Source organism: Ostrea edulis, chromosome 1, assembly GCF_947568905.1.
Source record: "Ostrea edulis chromosome 1, xbOstEdul1.1, whole genome shotgun sequence".
Lineage (NCBI taxonomy): Eukaryota > Metazoa > Mollusca > Bivalvia > Ostreida > Ostreidae > Ostrea > Ostrea edulis.
In genome coordinates, this window is record NC_079164.1 from 73,946,701 (window position 1) to 73,963,179 (window position 16,479).

Here is a 16,479-nt window from a genome sequence, read left to right on the forward strand (position 1 = left end):
CATTCACAGTGTTCTTACTCTAGGGTGGTTCCAGATCAATAATTTACACTTATTTAGAGAATTGATAACATATATCACTATTATAAAAAAAATATGTCATTAGTATCGGAACATCTGTGTTTTAAGGACACACCATGTTTTGTACTGCTGTTTAATATTAGAATGTAGAACAGAAAAATTATACCAGATTTCATAAATTTAAAGCCGTTGGGGCTAGTGCAGTCTGACTAAAGTCAGCCCCTGATATGCTACTCCATTTTAAAATAGTAGGGGCAGATGTTAGTCAGACTTGGGGCTAGTGCTACTTTTATTAATTAAGTTTCAGGTGACCAAGAAGGCCTTTGTGCCTCTTATTGATAGATATAATTCTCTTCAATATCTCATCAATATCATTACTTGAATTGCTCTTTAACAAAGTTTCTTGATATCATGTTTTCCTGTTAGAGGGCGTTTTATAAAGATCCTTTCGAAGGGTCTTCCAGATGATCTGTTAGAAATTATCTGTTTGTGGTGATGCATCAGGTATTAATTATTTAAGATAATTGAACATTAAATGACACTTTATTTTTGGTTTGTTTTCAACAGCGTAATGATTTGAAGAGAGCTAATTACTCTAAGATTATTTGAAGAAAACCAAATACACCATACAGTTTTATTTGTTGTAGGATAGTATGAATGGTATAAACCATACTAGAATTAAAATTATGTACCCTTCCTGGAATGATGGTGATAAATGCAGAATATATACATGTATATCCAGAGCTTACTAATTTGTATATGATAGTCCGCTTCCTAGGGAGTAACTGATTTTGTCCTATTGATTTCTTCTCAGAACAATTGGGAAATCTAAACTAAGCTTGATTTGGAGAAGGCATTGGGGGAGTCGCAAATTAAGCATTGTTATCATTCATGTTAAAGATGGATTGTATTGGGTTAATTCCGTTTAATTTCTAACTGGTTTTAAGATAATTATTAACATACAATTATCATTCCTCTTCATATAGATCAGATTTGCTATGGAGATTTTTATAGAACGTAAGTATTTACTTCAATATCATACTTATAAAACTTAACCATGCACACACTAGATTAGGGTTACATATGAAATGAAGGAATTTAAAATCTTGATTAAAGTTCCATATACTACATGTTCATATGGTCATTCTAGTCGGTAAATGGATTTCCAAAATGATCCCCTCAGAAGCACACACAATGCTACACCCAGGTCCATTCTTCATATATTGTGGTAATTAACATTCGTTGTTAAATGTAGGAAATACTCAGTGACACACCAGTCTGCTCAAAATAAAACATCTCACTTTGCTCGATCTCCTACACAGTGATGATACACAAGAAATATATTGAAATCACAATTTTTGTATGAATTTTCCTCTCAAACATGTAATGGATAAGAAATTCTGAAACAGTACTGTATTATCTATTTTTGACATGTTATAATTGCTTTTCATCTGCATCACTCAGAATTAATGGATTATTGGAACAAAGTGTATACAGTGTATAAAGCTGTATAAAATGTAGTTAGGCAACTTAATGTAATGTTAACTTAATATAATGTTTTCAGGTCAAAAGGTCAATGGTCTCTGAACTATTTAACGTGCATATGTTGTCTCATTGATAGCCAATATTTATGCTAAATTTCATCAATTATGTGTGTACTAATGACATATGACCTCCAGAAATTGTTTTCATCAAGTGCTCTACATAGAGTCCCCAATGAAAATTATTTTTCTGAATAGGTGAGTGTCAGTTTTAAATTTGAAAAATAGCTGACTGTTTAAGAGTGATAAGATAAGATTTAAGAGTGGTAGATTGTGTATATAACTCTATAACAATGATTAAACATGACCAAAAACAAAAAGGCAACTGTTTTATATTTAAGACTTGACACAACTATAGTAATGAGACCTGGGGTTGTATCTCAGATCTCTCGTCATGAAGTAAATGCACATATACCACCCTAGATGTAAAAATAAGTAGTAACAGGTCATTTACCAAATGCTTGATATGTAGAAAACAGAGTCACAAATCTTTTCGATAAGATTACATCAGGTGTTAGCACAATATAGAACTTTCAATGCATCCACCCTGAAAGGAATGCAAAGATTAAAATTTACCGTATTTTCGCCTACAACTGTGATATCATGATGGATGAAACATTATTGAATCCTGAAATAGACTTTAAACAATGTACAAACAAGTACTAGTATCAGCAGCACTACATGTATTAATGGAACAAAGACATGGGCAGAGTGCAAACAAGCATTTTGTTAAGTACATTTGACATTATCTTGAGAAAAAATTATCATTCCCTCACAATTTAATGCGAGAGAAAATATAGTGTTAACGATACTATGTGTGTGTGTGTGTGTGTGCATATGTGTGCGAGTGTGTGTGTGTGTGTTTAACTCTGAGCTTGTAGACACCCTACATGCTCTAAAGGTCACCTCTTTTGCTCAATTGATGTGATAATTGTCAAGATAAGAAAGGGACTTCATAGATAAAGCTTATAGGCACTCATCACGTAACACTTTTGCTTTACTGATTTGATACTTATCACGAAGCTTTCTTTTCAAGAGACAAAGAAGTCTATTAAGGTGAAGGTAAATGCAAGACTTCATACAATTTTTTAAAGATGTTTATTGCAAGGGGGTTATCCTGCCTTGCGGAGCACTTGATTTTTTTTTACTGATTTAGATAACTAAGAATATTAATTTTGAAAACACAGAGCATCAGTTTTACTCTAAAGTGCATATTGTATCTTCTTTTCTTCTTTGATAGGACATCTACTCCTGCTATCACCACCATGAAACAAATGACGACTACCCCTCCATTGCCATTGTAAGTATCAAAATTCACTCATAACTTTAAAACATGTCATATGTACAATAATAATTATGATTGGTAGGATTTCCAAATACATAAGAAATGCTTTTCATGGTGGTAGAGAGAGATTATACTTATGACTCTTAACACCTCACTTCAAATTATTCATTATTGTTTGATCGAATGTCATCTCTAAAAAAAATTTCATCTCTACCTGTACCTTTACTGGCCTATAATGCAAAAGAAAGTATCAACATTCACTCATAACGGTAAAGCATTTTCCAATGCTAATCATGCTTGATGTGATTTTTGCATGTATGTGAAATACTTTTTCAAATACAAGTTCCACCTTTACAGGACTAAGGCAAATGAAGAATTATTTTTAAAACTGTAAGTATATTTTTTCATAGGATCAACAAGCTACTCATTTCCATATACTTAGGCCCCTCCAATTTTTATGCGAATATTTCACTGAGAACGAGTCCGATTACCGGTAGTAAAGTACATCGGTATTTGATGCACTAGATATTCACCGCTAGATATGTCCTTCACATATAATTAGCATTTTGAATAGGAGTGCGTGACATTTAACAAACACAGACTGCAGTATGGTACGTCATTTTTAAACAAATAAAGGGGTGGCTGCAATTATTTATATTTAATGATATTTGTAAAGTGTCTAAAGATTTTTTATATCAACACCTCATTGACAATTTCTATATTAAATATTACTTGTGCAAACCTATCGATAGCAAATATAAGAAATATTCAACTAAACGAACTTCATCGAAAATGTAGCTTGTCTGTTGTAGAAGATGAATTCCATTTCATACTTCAATGTTCATTCTATAATGAACTGAGATTAAAATATATAAAAAAGATATTATTATAAAAGGCCAAGTACCATCAAACTGGTTCAATAGTGTTCAAAATGTAAAAGAATTGATTAATTTAGGTAAATTCTTGTATTTAGCATGCTCAGAATGAGATGCTTAATTTAGCTTTTGTTCTATTTGTATACTCTCCTGTGTGATGTTTGTATATATCATATTTATGTTATTCTGTTTCTGATGAGCCAGTTGGCTTAAAGACCCAATTTCAAGTTGACACCCCCAAATTGTAAGCTGCCTGCCAATCAAACATTTAACAATAGATCTCAGGTGGAGTGACATCTGCAGACACTGTGGTCTGGGGCTACCCCCAGAGAGGTGTTTTGATAACAATAACAGTCAGTTCTTTATATCTTGAGGAAGCCCAGTATACCTGAGTTTTGATAGCAATGACCTGTCCACAACTGCTATTTTCTTGTAATTCAATTGTTTTTAAAAAGGCCACTGAACAATTCAATTTCAATATAATTGTAATTTTTCCCCTCTTTATATTATATATAATTTGCACAATAATTTCTAAAACTTGTAACTTATTGAAATAATTTATGTCATCAATTTATGATACCTCTATATTTATAACAGAAATTATTCATTGAGTCAATGACAGAGAGAGAGAAAGAGGGGTGGGTGTAGAATGTGTGTCAGCTACCCTTAGGAATACAACCATTATTCAAACACTATGACCATAGAAACTCTGCAGAGGTCCCTGAGACAGGTCCTGTGTATATCAAAACTATATTTTTAAAAAAGCATGGACAGGGAGATTTCTACCATGTTCTGTCTCTGTGTATTTCTTTGAGTGTCATGGGATATAGCAATTAACACCTTGGTAGACCCTGGCCACTCCAGGTAAATAATATCTGTTTAGATTAGGCTCCGCCTACATTTTCACTGACCATACGGTCATGAGATGGGTCTTTAAGAATGATAAAGAACTCGAACTCTAAGTGAGATGGATTCCCATTATATATCATATTTGAATTCCACTTATGGATTGGTTATCCGATTATTTGACCACGCTTTACCAGAGGAATGGTTTGGTTAATGAGCACCCATAATATTAAATAGCATGGACAGAGAGCAGCTCATAACTAAATTCGATTGCAGATATCCAATTTTATGTGGTAAAATTACATGTCCAATTAACGTGCCGAATCGACCCCCCAAAAATGAAATAAACTCTGAAAAATTTATTTTATTTAACATGGAGTTATCGGTAACAAAGTCTGAGATCGACGTTCAGAAAATTTATAAATCAAAGAGAAACATCTCTTGCTTTGAAATAGGTAATGAGTTGACAGAAAATCTCATCAAAAACTTAATCTGATTGACAATAGGATCGATGTGAAATTTCTTTGAAAAATTCGGAACACCGGGGCCCTAACTTACCCGCAAATTGACTTATATGCGAGTATATACGGTACATCCAGGTTATAAAGGTACACCAAGGTTATAAAGGCTCAAATGCATATATTAGTTTATATTTGTTCAAGTCACATCAAAGTTGTTACGGCTGCAAGTTTTAAAGCGTACCAAAGCAACTTTCAGAAGGTCCTGAAAATTGGATTTTAATCGTATTCATAAATGTCAAATAAATGAATTCACATTCTCTTGTACATAGAACTGAATGCATCCTATCAGCTACAAGGTATGTGACCAATATGTTTGTAAAAATGTGGGTTTACGTAGGAGGATCAATAAGCATCGGTTTACGATTTAAACAAAAAAACACCAAAAAACCCGTTGCTGAGCTTTTCAATCACACAATCTTACTCAGGGTCATAACAATTTCTTAAATGAAACTAGAGAATGAAACAAACAATACATCATGAGTCAAATCCTCATCAAGGATTATCAAACTATGACATCATTATGATATACATAGATTCGAAAGTATATCATCAAACATTCAAACCAATTAGGCTACATCTGCAAAAAAGGAGATTGCAACTCGATACACAAAGATTTAGCAGCTAAAGAACAATTTACAAGAAACGATCAGTACATCAGATGACAATTCATTATGGAACATTTTTCGAAATCATAATGGCAAATATCACCAACAAAGAAATGGAATGGAACAACACAACACCATGGATAAAAAGGAGAGAAAAGAGAATGTTAAGAAAGGCTATATAACAACACAAACAAAGATACAGCAAACGGTGCACCGTACACCCTCGGACATTGATGACAAAATTCCTGTCCACTATCTGTATCCATAATGAGCAAAACTCCAGGAAACTATTTGACCTACTTTTAGCCCCTAAAGTACTGACCTACTTTTAGCCCTAAAGTAGGTCATGGTGCAACAATTAAAGCCGAAATGCAAAATGAATCTGTATTTCTATGAGGGGAAGGTTGTGACTAAATTTTAGGGCAATACCAGTATGCAAAAAAGAAACTGGAAAACTGTATGATCTACATTTAGTCTTTTATTGATAAATTTTCGAACATCGTCTCTATAGCAGCATATCCTTAAGATAAACTAAATGTGTAGTGATGTAGATCAGGAATACCTCTACCAAAAAATGTAAATTTCATAATCTCCAGGGTAGCGGATCGGACCCCAGGATTTGACCAAACTTGGTACGTAGTGTTTATGTGTAAAACGTTTTTTTTAAAAACATCTTTAATGTCATGATCCATAAGATCAGGATTTGGTAATAGGGTGGGGCCAAATGGTCAGTGATTAAATGTGTTAACAATTGAATATTTTAACTTCTTGACAATAACCATTCCAATTCTTTTATTTGGTATGGATCATGTTTGGCATAAGAGTGACATAAATTGTAAATTGCAGAACTCCAGCAAATTAAGGGCGGTACAAAACCTGCCAAAATTGACAAATTTTCAAACAACGTCATATCTACAACCACATGTCTTTAAGAAAAACAAAATACATTATGATGCAGGAGGGCCTCTACCAAAATTGTAAACTTCCTGATCCCTTGGATGTATGTTCGAATTCTAGGACGGGACTAAACTTGGTATGTATAGTGTAGGTGTCTAGAACATGACATTTCTGGTAATTTTGATATAGTTGAAAATGAGGACATAAAATTACTTACTTTAAAAGGTCCTAAATACAGAGAACATCGGTCTCTTATTAGACGACATAACTTTATCTCTATCATGATTATTTTTAAGATTATGTCAGACGATGGGCTACATATAAAAAAGAAGAATTTGATACCTTGTCAGAATGGATTAAAAGTATAACAGGAATATTAAAACCCCGTATTAGACACGTGAAAACAAAAATGCGTACCCTCTATCCTTCTGTATTTGGTAATCCAGAAGTCATTAAAAAAAAATAGATACGTTACACAAAGGAATAGGTTGCATGAGGAATATGTTTTGGTTCCAGCTGACAAATCTTGTAACAACATTGTCTTTGTAAGGATCATTATTGTAATTGTATCTTAAACAACTTGGCATTAAATTCACATTTGGTAATCGTACTTATATTCCAACTACCCTTTCAAAAGAGAAAATTCATCAGAATCATGCTTCAGTTTTATCAAATTGTATATCCCAGTCAACAGGACGGATGAATATGACTTACCATACCTATACTGGATTCCTAAACTTCATAAAAACCATTACAAAGAACCTTGCTCGCTCCAGTATTTGATCTATCAAGCCCCTATCTTTGCTCCTCACAAAAATATTAAGAGCTGTGAGGGAAGAACTTCAAACGTATTGTGCCATGCATATGCCAGAAGTGATGTAAATCAAATGTAATTCTAAAACATCCTAAAGAACTTCTAGTAGATTTGAAATCCTAAAACGTTTCACAAATCAAAATCATAAATACATTTGAATATTCAACACTTTGAATGACTACCCCTCATGAAAAATTAAAGACTAGACTTTTTGACGTTTTGATCATAGACAGTTGTTTCTTCAATAAAAAATGGAAAAAAGGATATGTTGATATTTAGTTATTAGTCTTTCAAACGATTTCTTTCTTTATTAACACCACTACGATCCTACGCACAAGTACTCTGAAGTTGACATAAAAAATCTGTTGAACATCCTAATCGGAAATTTCTTCATAGTCTTTGGTGATCAGGTCTACCGACAGTATGTTTAAATTCCATGAGGACGAATTGTGCTCCTCTAGTAGATGACCTGTAGTAATCGTCTGACGAATGGTTTACATAAAAGCTTCTTCATGTGAAGTGAAACATATCTGCGCTATGGCTTTCAACTCGACATCTGAATTTATCGACGATGTTTTATCTATTAACAATAATCATTTTCATTCATCTGTGGATTTCAGTAAATTTGAACTAAAATACTTTACATAGTCTTTCACATCTGATTCGTACTTAGATAATTTATTGAACATAAATGTTAACGGCATTCTAACATTTCAACTCTATGACAAACTGGATGATTTCAACCTCTTCATTATAATTTCCCATACTTATGTAGCAATATTCCACAATAAACTGGAAATGGTGTTCATGTCTCTCAATTTGTTCAATACGCAAGAGTTTGTTCCGCGTATGATCAGTTTTTAAATCGAGACGTATGATTTTTGCAACTCCACGGTTTGGACTTTAGTACAGGTCCTTAGTAATATCGTGTTGATATTAAAAATCATGTAAATTATTTTAAGAGTATATACACGTGTGGTGGTATTTAAGTTTTAAGAACACGTCTTGTTTTATATTGTTGCTGAATATTGAAATTCAGCTTAGATATATGCGGAACAGGAAATGTTGTTATAAATGTCATAGCCCTTGGGGTTAGTAATACTATTATTTTTTTATTTCGCATTTTTACACTTTTATATCTTATAGATTTCTGTGTATATCTTCCTTCAGTAATATAGTTTTAATGCATACACATTTTTTATATCAAAGGCAATAAATGATATTACATAAAAGAAGTCAAGTACAACTATCCTCGCCGTGGTCGATTATATTCCAAGGACAATAAACAGTTATTCTGCATTACTCGACGGAAGCATATGTGCGACGAAAAAAAAGAATATTTTACATTCTTGCTCAACGCTGACATTTCAAATTCTTAAACGGAAATAAACCAAAACCAATAAAGTACAGGATACCATTTATCCTTACCATCTCATTATATACATGTATTAGTAATTCATTAGTTACCCATACATGTACATGTAGGGAACGATATCCAGAAATTGTACAATCATAATGCATGCTTATTGTTTACAAGAATCGGTCTGATTCTTTAACATGTAAACCCAACTGCAATAAGACACCTCAGTTCTGAAGAACATATCCGAATCAAAGACCCGTAACTTTCACATTAAATACCGACTGTCCTGCAATGGAAAGTTACTACCTGTTTTAACGATATACATGTAATATTATATCTGTATGTACTTTTTAATGATTCAAATGGATGTATCTTGTATCGGTGATTTGTTTTTATTGTTGCCACAAATAAATGCCTTTTCAAAAAATTCTATATTAAGTAGGGAGTTAGCCCAAAAGTGATTAACACCGGGTATATATCATTACAAATGTATAAATTATTATACAGAGCTCAAAGTGTGTGAAAATAAATACATGCACCATGCTAGTATATCGTTGTAAGAGGTCTATTAAAAGTTTACATCTATGTCCACATAGTACAGGCAAACATTGAAAAAGCAATAAATTGCTTTTATCAGCCTTAAGTGACAATTTAGAATGGTTATTGGTCATGTTTAAAGTCAGCATTTGGCAAATTCTGTTATCGTTATAACAATCTAGTTTGCCAATACAACCCATCATTGGGTCTTATGTTGTCTGACTTGTTTCATACCGATTGTTATGCTATTCTTGGCACACTGATTTTGACTACGGATACCTCCGTTTACCTGATCAAGATATAGGGCTCACGGCGGATGTGACCGGTCGACACGGGATGTTTACTCTTCCTTGGCACCCGATACCACCTCTGGTATATTCAGGTCTCCATCTTCACCCAACGTTTTATTTTGTATTGCTTATATGAGTGATGAGATTGATCACTGTTTGTCATCTTCACCTTTTAAATGTAACTATTCGTTCATTTCCACTTTGACATGATCAATTCTTTTAACAAAGAAATACGGCAAATTACGAGTTTCATTTGGTTATTTTATTCTGAAATACTCATAAACTTTCAAAAGTTGAGTTTCCTTTCAGTTCGTGTGTTTGCATAGCAGCTGGTAATGCAAGGTGACGATAACGAACAGTGATTAATCTCATAACTCTTACAAGTAATACAAAATAGATAGTTGGGTAAACACGTACCCCTGGGCACACCAGAGGTATAATCATTCTTCTAGCAATACAACGATAAGCATATGTAAACCCACCGCGTGTGGACGAAAATATGTTTTGCGTGTCACTATACGTAAGAATTCAACAAAGGGATATACCTATTGGGCACCTCAGAAATTGTGGGTTTTTTTGTACACACGCATGGACACACATACATACACAATAATTGGTGGAAACAATCTCTTTAAAGGATTAGAAATGAAAACTAAAATTTTATAAGTAAATTGAAGACAATGACATGTATTCTCTTGATTGTTCTATTTCAAGTCTCAAAACAGTAAGGAAAATATTTGCAGGGTTACATAGGATGGTGAAATATATTTCAACTTTTTAACATCAATGAAAAGTTCCATATATTTTTCAGGAATTTATATTTACTTATTACAACCAAGCTAAAAATAAAACAAACCATCCATCCATTCATTGTTTGGGTATTACATGTCCTCAAGGGAGATGATATTGGAAAATATTCCAGCCACGTTACAGGTTCAAAGGTGATACTACATGTGTCATTCTTATATTTTATTTTACCTTATTTCATTTCAACTGAAGCTCTTGCTTGTAGGAGTAAATTAAATCAACGTGTCCGTCTATCTGTCTGTGAACGTGATTATCTAAAAGGCTTGAAATAGAGTACACTTTTATTGCACCAGGATTATTGATGAATATCAAAGCCAAAGGAATTTAGTGTATCCTGCAATTTGTATTCAGACGATGACATTAATAATGTTAAAACTCGTGATGACTCTCTAATCTTCAGCTATACAATATTTCAGATATGTCCCTTAGTATATGGACCGATCTTGTGGGAGGTATTGTTCCTGTTATGACAGCTATGTCTTAGTTTTTATCATCCTTCATACACGATTTCTTTTAATTTTGTACATGCTGATTTTTGCTGAATAGTTTTTGACATATTCATAGATTGTTGCATAATCTCTTACAAATAAATCTACTTGTAGAAATAAAACACAATTAGAGAGGTAATAAAAATGATTTATATGTGCTTCGTTGCCTTGTTTACCTTGTCCTCTGTTTGTTTATTATGTATCATGGTAGCTCCACCCTCGTGTGAAATCATGTGACATAGTTTTTGCCACCAAAAAAATTGATTAAACTCTGTGCATAATAGAAATATATCTCTTGTAGAAATTTTATTCACTATATATGATAAGAATTTAGTAAGGTATTTGATGCTGGAAAAGTTTATATTTTATATGAATAATCAATTATCTATATTCAACAATAATGTCAAGGACAATAACTCCCAAACTGATATTTTCTCTATTTCATTCCTATTACACAATTATTTTCTGAAATTCACAATAATTTCTATGTATTTATAAAGTAGCATTTTTGTGAGACTGTTCAAAATAATGTTTATCCATTTAACGGATGTTTTCTTCTCTCTCTTTTTTATTTGCTGTTCGCATTAAAATGTGCGTTTTTCTGATGTTACATATGCACCTGTTTTATGAATGTCTGACATCTTTAAAAAGGCGAAAACATATATATTTCCTTTGGTTATTGATTAAATGAACCTATATTGAGTGGAAATTAATACTGTTTTTCTACTATTGAAAAGTTAACATGAGGGTGGAGCAGAAGTAATTATCCTACGCCTTTTCTCTTCAGTAATTTCTTGATCTTTACCATATTATCAGTACTTCACTATTTCAGTACCATTTCATTTTACAGTCTGTATAAGCATATAATTACCATATCAACAATTATCATGCTTCATGTTAGCTTATCCCTATATATTGAATACCCTATTATCTTCGCATAGTTCACGGCTATTTATAAATGTGCACTATCGCTATTTCTTTAACTTTACTTTTTTTGTCTTCTTCAAACCTTTCATATATAATATAGACATAGATCCATTTATGTAGAAAAATAATGTGCTCATTTGCGGGTTTGAACCTGGGGCAACACGCTTGCAAAGCAATTTATGTGATATCAATATGCCACCACAGCTCTTCACTATTTGTATATGAATTGATAAATGATATACAAATATATATAAAATAAAGTTTACTACTTGCAAATATAACCGTTATAGCGAAATCCTGTCCAAATGTTTCATTTACACAGAAAAGATGAGTTATCATTCAGTTTTCATGGTTATATGCTCTAGAAGAATAACCTAATGATTAACACTGCATTTAAAATGTCTGCATCACTCAACACCGGAAGTGCAATCAGAGTAAATTTGCCTCTTGCTCCATTGAAACGTAAATATTGATTTACATTTTGAAAAATATGGATAGTCAGTATAAAAATAACAATAATCATAACGGGTCTGATTATATTATTATCGAATAATTCTGAGCTTTCTGGTTGGCTGATCGAGGTCCAACAAACAAGAAAAAATAGAATATTATGTTCACCTGCAAGTGACTTGGGGGTGAATATAGCCTCTGATTTCTCAAACATCGGACCAAAAGTGAATTGGAAATATTAAATGGATTATGTTTTGGCTGTTCGATGCAAACTCACGCCTCTACTTACGTACAACTATTTTCACAGAAATTGTAAGGTAAGAAGTGACTTTCATCGTGAATTGGAGTTACAGTAACTCTAATCTAAATATGACCAATCAGGTATCATTTCGTAAGTTTTAGTAGCATTCTTGTGTCGGTGATTTTTAACAACTATGCACTCATACAATAAGTTAAAACTCGTATCTCTAATTTACTAAGGAATATAGGTCTTACGTTATATTCAATAACTACATGTCATTTTTACTGACTTGACAGTATTTGGACAGTCTTAATGTTGCTTCATGTAAGATTTCTGTTATAGGTTCCTTTAGCAGCACATGGTAAAGCAATAGTGACATAATTATACACTGCAAAAATGTATAGAAATAAATTTTACCATCACGTGACTTCTGTTCAGTGAATTTAGATATATGAAATTCATAGATACCAAAGAATGTATGACTTTGGAAATACCTACAATAGATACGTTTGTGATGCAATTCATTGATTTTCATTTTCTGGTGTTTTTTTTTTTTTTTTTTTTTTTTTTTTTTGGTAACTTGCACCATAATGAAATTTGACGACTGTAAATTGTTAGCGAAACTGACAATCATATTTATTCGTTTGCTTAGTTTATCAATGCTTATTCATTTTTCCGTCTTTGTCCATCGCTACAGACCAGATGATTGTGATTCAGGTGGAGCAGCAGTAGCAGTATTGGTGATAGTGGTTTTGATATTGATTGCGGTTATAGTGGTTTTATGTATGTACATAAGAAACCAGTGGGGGTTCAAGGATAAAGTAAAAGGTATAACACATATATCTAATCAAATGAAGCAATGTTTGATACAGCATTTTAGTGAAATTCAATAGAAATATTGTAAATGTTTGATAATTCATATTTCAACACTTTGCCGAGAGTTGCGTCACTTTGCGGAGTCAGCCAAAGGTCAATTGTTGAAAAGTCAAGTTTTCCTTCTTCACCCTACAAAATGTAAGATGTAACGACTGTTAACTATAGCTAATTATTTAGTTTTCATACAAGTTTTGGGGCATTTTTGTAATTGGCAGCAATTGTTGGAAAATAAAAATTGGCAAAACTACAAATCAGAAAATTACAAAGACCAATGTAGAGAAATGCTGGTTTTTTACCGGAAGGTGGGATGAGGGATGTAACTTGCGCAAGTGTTGATACATCTGCTATGTCTGAAAATGTCAATTATAATGTCCCGTCAAATGCTGATAGTTGGGAGTCTCTGGACTGGTTCTTTTCTGTGATTTGACTTTGAAGTACATTCACCAAAGAATATATAGAGAGTCATATATAAATGTATAGGTACCTTATACATGTTTCTAGAACTGCTCACGCCAAACTCCGAGCCAAAGAGAAGCATTAATATAAGATGATTTTACTTGAAATGTTTACATGACCACTGAGTGTGTCACATTCATTAATTTGGACTTAGAAATGATTTAATAGGCTAGTACTTATTGATCAGTAGTGATATGAATTCAGTGCATGGTTTAGCTTATATCAGTCAGATGGTGTCATATGGGAATCCGAATTTTCTGACAACAGTCGTACCACCTCTATTTAAATTACTACCACACGGTAAATTAACACAGCTCTGGATTTAATGGGTGTCAACACTGAAGATGGGAGTTGACTTTTGTTTCACAATTTTTGCAAATTTATTCAGACTAAGAAATCAGAGATTTGAACAGAACAAAATGTCAAGTGATAAGTATCTGCATGTATTGTAGGTTGGAGAAGTCGTCTTCCATTTGGTAGAGGTGACGAAAGCACAGGTACGTGTAATGAAGGTAAGTCTTATTCAAAGAAAAAGACACGGGGTGTTTTCTAGTACTTTGATGGGTAGTAATGAAGGCACAGAAGAGAGGCTATTGTTATGCTTACTAGTATCACAAACCTGTAATACCAATCAATCAGCATGAAATTAGATTTCTGGTTCGTATTCGATGCACTGGATTCTGTATTCAAATATGCGGCTCATGTATCGGATCACTTGAAGAAGGAAGTATATTCTGACATAGCTCTGGTGGATCTACGGGTGTCTTAGAAATGCATTAAATGTGACATATAGATGGGTTTCGTCTCCGCTGTATAGTAGACTCACTGTCTGTAAAATTGTATAACGAAATTTAATCCGACGCGAAATTCAATACCTCTACAGTATGCAAGATCAACTTCTGTGTTGTTGAAATCAAGTCGATAACCTGAAAAAATATGAAGTAAATGTGTCAAAATAACTCCAGGATGTTGTAATTATGCAATCAAATCACTAAAGAAACTGAACCATAATAGTGATACCTTTAATTTCCAGATTTGACTTACTCTGCAATCTCTCCAACTCTCGACTTTTTATCAGGATCGCTTGACCTTTAAGTTATCGAAAGTCACCCGTGTTGACATGATTCATTAAATCAATTGTTAATACACTGTAGAATATGTGTGATCAATGAATATATGTGCATAAACACAGTTCATTGTGCTATATATTAAGTTTATACATTTATATGAATTTAAAACATTACCTCTATTTTTACATAGATGTGGAAGCAGGTCCAACTGCATCTGAGTCCCTTTTGCAATCAGGTAAATTGCTTGTGTATCTTTAAAATTCATTCCATTAAACTTCCATCGGGAGTTTTGTTATTCAGGCTGACTATGGGAATTCTATGTTTAACAGCAACTGCTTACATAGGTTTTTTAATATTGGGTGAACTGCTGTAGTAGATCAGTAGGGGAGCCACTCGCCTCTTGTGTAGGTCCTGGTACAACCCTATACCATGATATACATTTAATCATCGAAATATGCAGCAATATTTCTTTCACTAACGCTTGGTATTAGAAAGAAAGTGGCCAATTAACCCAAAGTTAATTACGCTTCGTTCCTCTCTCCATCATGCGTAGTTCCATTCATTCTTGGTCGGTAGACCAAGTGTTGCCTACTCGATATCTTTGGCGCTCAGTATCTTGGGACTTCTTTGCTTTACAGGCATAAAACTTGTACACTGATACATCATAGGGATTAGATGACCCCTATTGATTTTAAGTCACATGGTCAAAATTCAAGGCTCAATCCATTGAATGCAATCTGGACATAGGAATATATTGTCCGCTCAATGTCTTGAATTGTTTTGGCACTACTGTCCATTAAATGATGCATGTGTATAGCCCTTTTCAATTTTACACCACGACAGCATACATGATTCTGAAACATTTTTTGTTTCATTCATGTTTTAAAAGGAAGTTGGCCATTACGACAATGTGCTATTAAGATGAGAGATGTAGTTACATGTATTTATCAGATTCTTTAAAATTCCACAAATGCATTACAGATTCTCATAGACTGAACCATTTCCAACGTCTTTTGCATAACAATTACATATGGAGTTACTATTCGTCGTACGAATGTTCTCCTGTTTGTGGTGGAGTAATTCAAATTACAAAATGGCCACAGTTGAATCTGATTGACTGATTTATCCACAGGTTATTCTTTTCTATCAGACTTAGCAAAAGTGCTCCATGCATATAAGTACATATGTATTTGTATAGAATTGTTGTACGGTTTTACTCACACTATATGGACTGTAATATGATATGTTGAATACAGTTCTTTGTTGTTAACAGCTGGTTATACTGAGCTTGTGATAGTTGTAAATGGTAGGCCAGTATTGATGGGAAATTCTTATACAAATTTATATAAATATACATGTGAGTTATTACTCCCATTGAAATAAGAAAAAACATGAGTTTATTTTAGCTTACCTGAGCTGAAAGCTGAAGTAAGCTATTCTGATCGCCCTTTGTTTGTCGTCCGTCCGTCTATCTGTCCATAACCTTTCATATTTTCGTCTTTTACTCCAGAAACACTACGCCAATTTCAATCAAACTTCGTACAAATCATACTTAGGGGGATTCCTTCTGGTTCA

The 16,479-nt window shown here is 33.2% G+C and overlaps 1 protein-coding gene across 17 annotated transcripts in view; it reads left to right on the forward strand.

Moving 5' to 3' along the window:
- LOC125682182 (uncharacterized) overlaps positions 1–16,479 on the forward strand; it is a 57,189-nt gene that overhangs the window by 31,129 nt on the left and 9,581 nt on the right. For 8 of the 17 annotated variants that reach the window (XM_056160073.1, XM_056160040.1, XM_056160053.1 and 5 more), the window contains 7 exons: positions 1,005–1,035; positions 2,800–2,859; positions 3,202–3,234; positions 10,999–11,019; positions 13,200–13,330; positions 14,287–14,346; positions 15,095–15,139. In XM_056160073.1, the coding sequence (XP_056016048.1) occupies positions 1,005–1,035; positions 2,800–2,859; positions 3,202–3,234; positions 10,999–11,019; positions 13,200–13,330; positions 14,287–14,346; positions 15,095–15,139 (381 nt within the window). Of the gene's footprint in view, positions 1–1,004; positions 1,036–2,481; positions 2,860–3,201; positions 3,235–10,812; positions 13,331–14,286; positions 14,347–15,094; positions 15,140–16,479 lie in introns of those variants that run through there. The other 9 variants (XM_056160063.1, XM_056160087.1, XM_056160067.1 and 6 more) reach the window with 7 other exon arrangements.